At 41.7% G+C, this 12487-nt stretch overlaps 1 protein-coding gene across 3 annotated transcripts in view; it reads left to right on the top strand.

Annotated features, from left to right (window-relative positions):
- PRKG1 (protein kinase cGMP-dependent 1) overlaps window positions 1-12487 on the top strand; it is a 400374-nt gene that overhangs the window by 273596 nt on the left and 114291 nt on the right. For all 3 annotated transcript variants that reach the window (XM_052677567.1, XM_052677566.1, XM_052677568.1), the window contains exon 6: window positions 10748-10825. In XM_052677567.1, the coding sequence (XP_052533527.1) occupies window positions 10748-10825 (78 nt within the window). The remainder of the gene's footprint in view (window positions 1-10747; window positions 10826-12487) is intronic.

The following is a 12487-nucleotide window of genomic DNA, read 5'->3' as shown; positions in this document are numbered from 1 at the left end:
TTTGTCACCATCAGCTCTATTGCATGCAGGTAGATGTCTGCCTTCAGCGGTTCCACCTCCAAAAATCAACATTTCTGTATTCCTGGAAGTTTTCCCTCTACAAAGGTGTTGGGCTGCAGCTTGGGCATCTGCTGACTCGATGCCCTGTGCTCCCAGTGCTGGAGTAATCACTGACCGTGGGTCTGCAGGGACAGTGCCGGACTCAGGGTCAGGTTGTGCTGCTCCTCTGCCAGCTGGTGACAACAGCTTGCAACTCAGTGCATTTCCCAGGCAGAAACAGATGTTGGCTTCAGCACTGTGGACAAAAAATGGCTGTGGGGTGGCTGCCTCCAGGCATAGGAAACCTGACTTGGCTCCAGTGTTGCCTGTTGGACCGTGGTTTGGGAACAGTGGGGATGGAAGGAAAGTTTAAATGTGGTTTCTAATGTGTTGTGTCTACTTTTAGAGCAAATTAAGTCAGGAAATTTATTTAGCAATAATGCATTAAACTAAATAATGTATTTTTGAGAATCGCTTTCTTCCTCTTTCTCCCTTAAAAGGGCAGAGTGTATTTAGGAATCAGAACTGTTTCTCAGGTCTTCATTACAGCCTCTAATGGACTTAGCGAGCCCACATTGTCCAGAGTCACAATCTGTCCCACTATCAGGTTGATCAGCCTTAGATGTGGCTAAATAAGATCTTTGAGATGCTGAGGGCATTGCAGAGAGTCCCTAAATATGCTCAGGTTTGCTCAAGACAGGGAAAGGAACTTGAAGGTAATGGCAGGACTTAGCTTCTGCTCAAGAAATATACAAAAGAATGAAAAAGCCCCAGTAGTAGATTGATCACTTACATAAGGCATGGAGGAGACAGAAGGGCACTGCTTCCTATAAAGAGGCTGTCCTCTGCCATGGATGGTGAGGAGGAAGGTGAAGGTCGCTGCCTTTACACTGAGAAATAGGAAGGGGAAAGGCAGAAGCTCTCAGTATCACATGCGTGTTTCTTCCCCATTGCATGCAGGATACTGGGCCAACATTTGTAAAATGTGGGCCTTTGTACATTTTGTTGCCTTTTATGTAGCCATGAAAATTGTGCCTCTTGCACTGAAGTCCAGTGGAACCAAGGAAGGAAGCAAAACATGCTTTCAGTATGACAAGAAGATGATACAGCTGAAGTTTTAGTCCTTCCTCATACCCTTTTTCCTCAGCGTTGCTTCGTGTAGAGCACTTTTTCAGTGAAGCACAATTATTTAATGTGAGGCTGAAAAAAACTCATTTGGGTACTTATCGCACACAAATTACAAATGGGCCTTTTCTTATTGTCATGAGGAGAGGATGGATGTTTTGATGTGATAACATTAACTTTTATGATGTAAAGGAAATAGTGTTGGTTAGCTGTGCACCATGGGTCTTGGAAGGAGCAAGATACGGACTTCTTTCAAGTCATTGAAGGAATGAAGGAAGCTCCTAAATTATCAGCTGCAACATCATGTGTACAAAACGGTGCAGAAGTTTTTCATTTGTTGTGAAAACTCAACCACTGTTTCAAGACAGACAATTTCAACTAAGGAGAGGTTGAAGCTCTGATTAGAATGGGAAATGGCAGTTCAAAGATGACCTTTTGCTCTAAACCAAGTTTGTTAAGTTGTTTGGATTTGTCTAAATTGTGCAGTTTGCATTTTTATTACCTTATTTCCATCACCTGTTTTGCCTTGTGCTGGTAGGTGCTGCCCAAAGCTAGAAGAGGGCTGGTTCCAGCTCAGTGCCTTTCTGTGGGACTTTGGAAGCAAGGGAATTTTTGAGAAGAGGAAGTAAAGAGGGTACCAATCTCAGCTGTGTTGCATATTTCCCTCTTTTGTAGCTCTCTGTGTAACACAGTGAAATTCACATTTATGGAGCAGTAATACCAAACCCCAAAAGAAACAAACAGGAAATTAAAGCGGTCTTTTAACCAAAGAAGGTAAAATTAGGAACATCTATCACATTGTTACATTTCAGAAGCAGTAAGGAGTGTTGCAAGACTGCTCATTTCATTTTGTACCCGGTGGAATTGATGTAGGCTGTTATTGTTTGCATTAACGAAGTAATTGTTGAATATGCCTCTTACACTGCTGCTTGTACTCCATGTTATATTCCTTTCAGCTGGAGAAATCAATATGTTGTTCTCATAAGCATGCATTATACCTTGGTGTTACGAGGTGAGCCACCAATTGTTAGTCTAAGCTGAAAGTTTCTGCTGTAATACTGGTTGCTATTTGCTGTTGAGTTGCAGCTCACTATTTTGCAGGGCTTACTATTTGCCTTTTTCGGGAAATGCAGTGAATTGTTGTCAGATTTTTGCCTCGTCTCTCAGGGGAATGCTAAGACAACTGCAGTAGAGGGTAGATAAAGCAGCCATGTGAAGTGATGGGTATTATTTCAGCACAGTGGATGTGAATGTCTGCATGCAAACAGTCTCTTTAGATGCATTACAACTCAGGGAGCAGGTGGAGCATGAATCAGAAGCAAACTGAACCTCAGAGGACACCATGACTGGCCACGATGCCCAAGCAGTGCAAAATGTGCTGAGGAGCACACTGATTTCTCACCAGCTGCACCCGGGTGCTCAGGCTGGCTAAGCAGAGAGCTGCAGTATGATGATGATATTGCCCTTCAACCATCTTGAGGAGCAACATTTTTTGGTGCTTCATGAGTAAAGCCAGAGAAACAAAGCTTTATGATTCCCCAGAATTCAGTGCAGAGGAATTATATTTTCCTGAAGTTGTTTTTGCGGCATTTTCTAGCAGCTAAGTACTTCATTTTGCTAGCGTTGCTGTTGTCAGTTTAGACTTGGAAAAATATTTAATACAATAATATTGTAAATAATATTTTGAAAGCTGCTTATGTTTGGAGTTTTGCTGACGTTTTGTGGATATTTTTTAAAGAGCCAGCAAAATAACATACTTGGATTTATTTTAAATGTGTATATATATATATATCTTGAAGGAGATAGATTATACATTCAGAACTGTCATCAAACTCCTGTTATCCTCCCGGTTTATGCAGTGTAAACCTGTGACTGGTGAACAGAGCACTCAGCTGCCCAGGGTGAAGCTCTGAGCCTCAAAGCTCCCTTTATGCTTCAGTTTCCCTTACATGACCTTGTAAAAGATTTGGGCCCTTCCACACCGCAGCTGACGTGGGTTATGTAGCACTCCAAATGTTCCAGACATTTTTTACCCTTTTCAGATGTTCTCAGAGTAAACATAGAAGTCAAAGTCATCCAGCTGAAGGAAAATGAGGTTTTCTGAAGCTTAGCTGTTAGGTTGGCTGGTGTCAAGGCTTCTTCTTGGGCTTGTGTCACTACTCGTTAGGTTTTATGGTGGCTGAAATTGGTGATGGACAAAGTGAGGTTGGTGGAGCAGAGCCTTTACGCACAGGTGAACAATGCTATTCTCTTGCTTGTTGTGGAGGAAGCCTTCAGTGCAACATGGTGGTTTGCTGAAAGGGCAAGGCTGATGGAGCTGGGATGGGCAGCACAGAGGTGGTGGCACAAGGCTGGTCCTATGCAGCCCTGCATCCTTGGCACACACCTGGGACACACTGCTTGCCACTTCCTCCAAATCAAGGTCTGGCTTTTGTGGTACAGTATTGGGAAGTAAGTAAAATTAGTTGAATATTTTGAGTTTCTGATCTGCAAGTCACTTTTATATTCAACAGAGGGTCCTGACAGAAACCTTCTCTGAGAAGGACAAAGTGTAGAAATTCAGATTTCAAACTCTCTCATCTTGTTCTAGTTACAGTGTCACCATTGCAGCAGTGTGTGATGCTTAACAGCTCATACAGGAAATAAATAGAACAAACAGCTTTTTGGAGAGAGGTGATGCTGGTGATCTCTGAGCGCACCTGGCCTGAGATTTGCACATGGTCAGGCAAGCACTAGAACTTGGGTTTGCTTTCAGTGGAGACTTTGCTTGAGTTTTCAGGTATGAAGAGCACAGAGACTCCAAAAAAGCAGTTACTGTCAGAACTTGGTGCAGTTTGTTGTTGTGGCTAACGCCTTGCTGCTTCTACTAATGTCGGTAGTGTCTCATAGAATTCCAACTACTTCTCAAGAGAGTTTCAGTTGCAGGGATGTTCCTCCATTCAAGGCTGGGGTGCTGCTACTCTGCATAGGACCAAAGACTAAGTATTTCTCTTTCCAAAGGACAACCTGAGTGGGCTGCAGGATGTGCTGCTCCTGAACTGGCTCTTCTGCAGAGCTTGCTGAGCACGTCAGAAATGATGACTAATGGTTTCACCTGGTGAAACTCACTAAGTAAATGTTTTCCCCCTTGGATAAAGGGCTTCTGCTTAGCTTTAAGTAAAAGTGATAGCAGGGAAAACAAATAATTGTAGAAGCTGTTATTACTGGGTATCTCCAGGAGAGAGGCACTTGTATTGATGAGGCACAAAGAGGAGGACTTGTTTTAAATTAGGTGTTGTGGTTTAACCTGGCAGGTTGCTCAGCACCACACAGTCGTTTTCTCACTCCCCTCTTCCCACAGGGATAGGAGAGAGAATTGAGGGGAAAAAAAAGATAGAGCCCATGGGTTGAGATAAAACTATTTACTAAGATAGAAAAAAGGATAAGGAAAATAGCTGTGACTGTATATATGTATAACAAGTGATGCACAAGCAATTTTTCACCAGCTGATGACCATTGCCCAGCTAGTCCTCGAGCAGTGGAAAAGAAAGAGATGATGAACTCCCCTGCCAAACTCCTTCTGCAACATGTCATATGGTATGAAATATCCCTCTGGACACTTTAAGTCAGCCATCCTTATGCTGTTCCCTCCCAGCTCCTTGGGCCCTTCGCTGTGCATGGCCTTGGCTCTGTATAGCACTGCTTAGCAGCAGCTACAAACGTGTTGTGTTAGCAGCATTGTTTTACTCCTAGAACCAAACACAGCATCATGTCATGCTGTGAAGAAAACAGTTCCGTCCTAGCTGAAACTAAGACATTAGGTTGCAAAAGATGCGTTATGAAAGATTCAGGCTTCTCTGTATTCTGAGATTGATTTTAATCCAACTGTACGTGAAGGCCATTTAGACAGAGTACTACATGAAGTGGATTCAGATCTGTCTGTGATGCATAGAGTTGCTGCATAGAAACTTCTCACGTTTAGTTTTTTAACAACCTTAGTTTTTTAACAACCTTTATTTCCATTTTATCTCTTTTGTATGTGGAAATGGCAGTTTGGAATGACCATAGCAATCAGTATGAAACTCTGACTGCTTGATACCTAGATTTCAATATGTTTCATGTACATTGAATATTGACTGTATCTACACCTGGCTCGGATGCACCAAATGGCTTTCATGTGTCTTTCAGCAACATTTTCCTGAAAAATATTGATTTTGTGATTGCATTCCGATGCTATAAATATAGTATCCTGGGTGCGCTTAGGGATTTGCTGTAAGAGCTAAACCTTGAAGTAGCTGGAGATGATGGTAACATTGATGGCAGTAGAGAGCTCGAGGGACGGTGCAAGGAACAGTGTTCACTGTTCGATTCTGATTGAGATGATAAAATTTATGCTGTTCCTAATATCAAAATAAATGCAAGTTGGCTGTTTTGTCTGAATTACTTTTAATGCACCTCAAATGTTTAGTTTTCCATGATGGCAGCTGAAAACTACAATTTAGAGATATAGCTATTGCCAACTCTGTTTAGCTGCATCCTCCTAGTTAAACCTTGTAAGGCTGAAATACAGACACAGATGCATGGTCTAGCTCAGAACCCTTTTAAAACTGCTGCTGTTTCGTTCTGTTCAAAGCCATATAGGGACTCCTAATCTATGAGCAGTGCTGTTTAAACCTGTCCTCTCAGTTTGACTAAAGGTATATGATCGCAAAATGTGAATGCAAAGGTTTGCCTGGATGGGTTGTGATTCTGAAGGTGAGATCTTACCCATTCCAAAATTATTTAGGTAATTCATGGATTCCCTTGAACTGTGAGGAAATTAAATCTGTGTTAGTTTTAGGTGAGGAAATGAAAATACGATGGAAAACCAATGATTATGCATTTGTCTCTTTGTTACAAATGTGTTGTTATTTGTAAGAAACCAATTAGATTAGGAAGAAACAGCTATCAATTTAGCTTCTGAATGGCTTACAAACATATTCTGGTATTCTGGGTTTAACACAGGTGTTTGATAAATTCCCAGGTATTGTTAAAAATAAGGGGTAGTGTGAGTCATGTACCCTGAAACCTCTTGCTCAATACTGTAGAAAGGACCAGAAGCTGGCAGTTATCCTAGCAAGGATTTAACAAGTTGTTGTGCAGAATCTGCAGGAGAAATAAAAAAAGTCGGAGTCATAAAGGTTGAGAGGTCAGAAAGTGGGCTGCTCTGAAGTGCTGGCAGTGCTGCATGACATTGGGCTGGCGAAGGGCACTCGAGAAATGCTCTGGTGACTTTGACATGCTAATTGGGCTGGCTCTCTAATTTTATTTTTCACTTCACCCTGCTCCTGTCAGTTCTGCCTTGGCATGCATGAAGTAAATTTAATAGGAATTTGAGTAAATGTAGTGTATATGTGACTTTCTCTTGCCTGTGTATGTATGTTGAGCTTTTTTCCTGTTAAAACATTCTGGTTTCGGACCTATTCATTCCCTGAGGAAACTAATTAGAGCTGCTTCTTTCCTTAGCTTTGTTTTTTCTCTTCTGACACGTTCTTTCTGTGAATACAATTGAGTGACTTTGAGCTAAGAGTTCTGCTTCATTGCAAAGACTGGGGAACCTCAAAAAGCTGGAAGTCCTGTGTCTGTAGCTCCTCTCCTTACTGGAGAACAGACGGACTGAAATGCTCCTAGGAGTGAAACCAAATATGGGTCACACTAAAATCAAAGTGTTAATGGAAGACTGGATCTTTGTGGGTTGGTTAGTTGTTTTTAAGGAAGCTCTTAGTTCTGATGTTTGGACACGTGTTTGCTAAAAAGCAGAAAAAAGGTTTTATCCCTTATTTTCTCAGGAAGAGGCCTCTATCAGACATTAGGTATCCTGTGAGGCACACACAAGACACAACATTGTTAGCATTCCACAGAGCAATCTCCTCCCCATGGGCATTTCTGCACTGGGAAGGAGAATGTGATCTCCCCTAACTGGTCTGAGTTTATAGGGAAACAAAGTGTTACAAGGCTGAGGTGGATCCCTTCACCTGGCACAGTAGTTCTCCCTCTGGCACTGGTGTTTTCCAGCAGAATTAGTGGTACTTGGGGACTTCTTACTTTGAAGGATTTGATCAGGTGCTTAGGACCTCTCATTCAAATAATGATAAAGCAGGTGATAAAGCAGCTCATGCCCTGTGAGGTGTACCTTGAGGGCCTGGTGTTACCTGGTAAAACAACAGTCTTGTTAGCGCAACGAACTCTCTCAATGTTGCGGCGTTTATAATTAATTGAAGCAAGCCTTCATTCATCTGTATTTGCCAGAGCTTCTAAAGCACACATCTGTGGCTTGCTGGTACTGCTCCCAGCAGTAATTTCTCAGCTCTATCGCCGTAGTTTTCCTGAGTGCTGAATCTCAGACTTTGATGCCAAGCCTCAGTGATTTGCCTCATAACCCTTTTCTCCCTGCACAACACAAGACCTCCTAACTACTGGCTTTTCCACTTGGCTATCCGGGCTTTGGCAGCTTGCACAGCTGTTTCTGCAGCCTGCCTTTCTCTTGGAGGTTTCCCCTTTCCACATATATTTTAAACCTGCTCTGCTTTCTGTCTCAAAAAAAGAAAATGTTAGAATGGTTGATATGGTTTGGTCAACTCTTCCAGCTAGGAATTAATTTCTGTGTTTTGCTCCAATTCTGTTGTGGACTGGAGGAGTTTCTGGATCTTCGGAAGAATACTTATGAGCTGCTGTGACACTTGGGTTTCAGTGAAATACAGCTAAGACATAAAATTAGCTTTTGTCACAGAGCTTTGGTGCTGCCTATGAAAATGCAATATGCACAACAGAGTTCTTGGCTCTCTTCAGAGTCCCTTGAGAGGAAGTCAAAACATCAAAAAAATACAAGCTCTAAACCTAAATAAAAGGTGTTTCACTGCTCACATTTCTACTTATTTGCTGATGGCAAAGGTGACTGGAAATACTTGTTAACTATTTTAAAGGCAAACTGGAAATTATTTAACCAGTTATACAGGGCTTTGAAGCTTTGAGTTGAAGGAGCTGCCAATGGTGGCTGTAACCTCCATCAGAAGGGTGCCCTTTGGTGGAGCCCAGCTTTTAACAGCTTGCTGGAGCTCAGCCATTGTATTGCATCTTACAAGTGCAGAAATAGTGATGAAGTCAGTCTAAGGCTAGTAAAAGCATGCTTATTGACCTCCTTCCTTGTGATTTTAATTCAAATACTACTCTTCTGCATGTGCCACCATGCTTCTGTAAGGCTCTCAGAAGTCCTTGTTTTCTCATGTTGCTCTCAGAGTGGTTTTCTCTGGATGCGATGGAGCTTGTGATGCTGAAAGTCATGCCATGAATTTATGCAACATACTTGCCAAACTGCTTTTTGGACAGGGTACGTAGTGGTACTGTGTGTACCTGAGAACAGCCTGCTACCTCTAAGTGGCCAGCTAAAAACAAGGGCTTGTGATTATTTTTATTTGCATGTGCCATATGTGAGCACTTCTGCACTTTTCTCACTTTGCGCAGTGCTTTCAATCTGAGTGGACAGACGTAATTTGGTTAGAAGGGCAGTGCACATGGATGACTGGCTTTGCGTTAGGGAAGGAGAGAGTGTAAGACGATGGGAGTGTTGTTGGAGACAGGTTGATTCAAGCAAAAAGAAGCACAGTGGAATTAGTCGTCAAAGAAATGGGCTTGAAATACCTAGAAATGAAGACATGGATCAAAGGAATGGCTCAGGAAGAAGTGCCAAGGAGGAGGTCAAGCGAACTGAAAGTTCTGCATGGCTGGGAGCTAAATGAAGCACTGGGGGAAAGTGGCTTGAATGTGGGGAGAAGAGATTGCAGTGGTTTGAGTGAGCTAAGAGCCCAGGAAAAAGAAGATAAGGTAGGCAAGAGGTGCTGAAACATCAGAGGCAGGTTGGGATCCCTCGAAGCCACAGTCCCAGCGCCATATAAAATCAGACCCTTTCAAGGTTCCTCAGTGTACATCCTCAAAGTCTGTAAGCAGAAACCCCAGGATTTCTGCTTACAAACTCTGAGTTTGTGTCCAAAGTGTTCCACGGCCTCCTCTCAGGCTTTCCTTCCTCCTCTCATTCTAGAACATGCAACAGGAGAGGTAGTGTGATTGTTGGAGCCCAGCATGGACAGGGGAACCCAAGCTCTTTCCGAAATGCTTTCCGAAAGCATTTGTGACTCAGATAGTGGACTTGATTTTTTTCAGTCATTTCATTCTGAAAAGCCTAAGGGTGTTGTTTGCTAATGTCTTCCTTGGATGTTGTGGTTTCCTTCACCCCATTTTTTTTTTCCTTCAGTGTTGTGCACGTTTTTAAGTACAAGCCTAATTCATTACATAATATAGTTCACTTAAATATATTTTCTTAAGAGACTTATTTTCAGTAATATTACCACATGCCCACTGCTTCCAGAGCAAGGAGTCATTTCTGTCAGATGCAACAGATACTTCACTATGTGCCTTTATGTGTTTTTATGTTGGAGCCTTTTATCAGTCTTTAAGTGGCACCAAGAAATTGAAGTGTAAAAAATAGATAAACACAGGCCGATAATATACTGTTGAGATAAGAAAAAAAATCTTTAACTGAATTCTAGCATTCTGATTAATTCCTCTTTCTTAGCTCAAATCCATGCTGTTATTTATACATACTTTGAGTTTAAAAGGTCTGGCAGTCTTTTCTAGCGGTTTGTACTCTCTGTAGCTTCAAACATTATACAGCATCCACACCAGAGCTCACTGCATGCTGTGTATTGGGGTAGGTTTGGCACAGATCAGTGCTGGGGCGCAGCAGAGCTGATACCCGCAGCCATGTCTGCACTCTCTGCAGAAGCTTGATTAAACTGCAGCATTTGTTGTACCAGCAGGAGGTTTAGGAAAAGATGCGAGGTCTTTGCATATCCCTGCAGCTGCTTACTGCTGAAGTGATGTTTGTTGAGTTTGCAGGGTGCAGAGCATCATGCTAGCTTGGGGGAGATGCTAAATATTTCTGTGGAGTCTTTATTTTTGGTGATGTATGAATGCATATTGATTTTGATGGGGCATTGCGAAGGATGAAGCTATCCTATTAAGTTTGTATGCAAGCTCTGATAAGGCGTGACATTCAGCAGTAAACATTCCATAAGACACACACACACAAAAAAAGACAGGTTAAACTAATGAAACAATGGGAAAAGATCAAAAATTATTTGTTGAATAAAATCTTTGCTGGCAATGCTGGGAAAATACCTAAACCACAAAAAATAAAATAAAATAAAAATTGTAAAAATGGTTATCGCAGCTTAATTCATGTACTATATTCTCTGTCAAAAATGCCTGTGTCAGGTTTGCTTAGTACAAGTGGATTTAGGCTGTGAAGATAGTTCATCTGGGCAAAAGCTGGCAGCAGCACAGTAATAAGAAAAATGGGCAAGACACAAATGGTTTCTTTTTAATTATTATGTTGCTGGACGTAGGGCAATTCTTAAATCACAACCAGTGTCAAACTCAGATAAAATCAGTCCAGGGCTATGTCTCCCTAAGTGTTATCTTGTAGAACTGCCAAATTATCAGCTGAATAATAGTCTCTGATTGTTTGTTCTTGTTCATTTTTAATTTTTTTTAAATATATTTTTTACAGACACACTATGAAAGTGGAGAGTATATTATCCGACAAGGTGCTCGAGGGGACACTTTCTTTATAATCAGCAAAGGAAAGGTAAGTTGACACTCTTCTAAGGAAAACATGGTAGTCATGATGTGCTCTTAAAATTCAGTGCCAAGCCAGTGCTTTCTTTCCCCTCCCCAAGGCACGAATGTTGCAACACTTGACATTTAATTAAACCTCTTGGCATTGTATCAGTAAGGAAGAGTGGCCTGAAGGGGGGAAAAAAAAAATAGATCTCATACTGTTTTACACGTGTTCACCATGAATGCTTTGGGATTTGAAAAGAGCTATTAAGTCTCAGTGGATGACCAAAAAGCTCTGTCTTTTTTCTTTGGATGGGTTATCTGCACTGGGGAGTTCTGTGCCACCCTAGGCAGCTAGCTCAGTTTCTGCATGCCATGTCTATCTCCTGCTTTGTCTCTCTTTTCAATTTTGCTTTTTCATTTGATGATGGATGCTCCCTTACTCTTCTCGGAATCCCTGCAGGCTTCTTTATCCCATAGCCTTTTTCTTTTTTTCCTTTTTCCCAATATACCCTGCAGTAGTCAACTTTTCTTTGCCAACTGTCCCTCTTGGAAGACTGACTTCCAGTGTTTATTCCCATGACTATCACTTTATAGCTCTTCCAAATTAAATAATAGGAACCCAAAGCAGTCTCAGCTTTCTCTTCGGGGAACTAAAAAAGGTCAAAGTTTTGCTGCTCCACTGCTCAGGGGGAAAATTTGCTTTTTGACCTCTTTTCATATAAAATCCTTGTGGAATTTTGTAGATCCAGCTTTTTCCTTCCTCTTGACTATTTTTTTTTTAAGCTGGCCTAATACTATTACACTTGAAAAAGATTTGGCTTCTTACCACGTAGCAGGAGAGAGATATTCAACGGAATACACATTGATTTCCCACTGCAGATCAGATGTGAGACATGAAAAGTAAACACAAATGGGCAAATACACTTGAAAGCAGGCCAACTCCACCTCCTGGTTCATGGGTTTGATGTTTGCACCAAAGCACATGTTAATATAGTCCTTGCATAATTAAGGACAGCAAAAACAAACCCATGTCATCTAGAGAGGAAGAGTGTGTGTGTTGTACTGTTATCTCTCAGATATTAAAAGTAGTTTTCACCATCTTTTCCTCTATCTATGGGAGCTAATCTTTTCAGAAAAAAAAAAAAAAAAAAGATCTTTTTCAGGTGAATAAGAAGATCACAGCAGGTTGCTGAAATGAAGCTAATGATGTAGCTGTAGAGATGCAAATTTCACGGTATTTTCTTGTGCTTTTGAGTAGGGTTTCATCTTCTTCCAGAAGAGGGACGACTATGACATACACTAAAAATCCTTTCCAGAATAAAGACAACTATGATATACACTAAAAGTCCTTTCTGCTCAGACCATATCTGAGGCACCTCCCTTTCCCAACAAGTATTAAAAGTCCTTCTTGGTACACAGACCAGCCTGTTGGTGGGGATGCTTTTGACCAACTTGATCTGGTGGTTCCATCCCTTCCTAGCAGTCCTCAGAGTCTCTTGGTTGCAAAATTCAAATCCTGTTGACTACTGGGTAACTAGACTACTGGGTACTACTGGTACCCAGTACTGGGTAACCAGACCTGCCTGGTCTGTCCATCCTACTCATGCCCTTGCAGCTCACCAGCAGATGGAGGAGAAAAGCAGATGGTCCCTGTGTCCATTGCTCCAGAGCTCTCTAATTCCCTTAG

The sequence above is a fragment of the Tympanuchus pallidicinctus genome, unplaced genomic scaffold, assembly GCF_026119805.1.
Source record: "Tympanuchus pallidicinctus isolate F22 unplaced genomic scaffold, pur_lepc_1.0 scaffold16, whole genome shotgun sequence".
NCBI classification, from domain to species: domain Eukaryota; kingdom Metazoa; phylum Chordata; class Aves; order Galliformes; family Phasianidae; genus Tympanuchus; species Tympanuchus pallidicinctus.
This window is presented reverse-complemented; position numbering and strand designations above follow the sequence as displayed.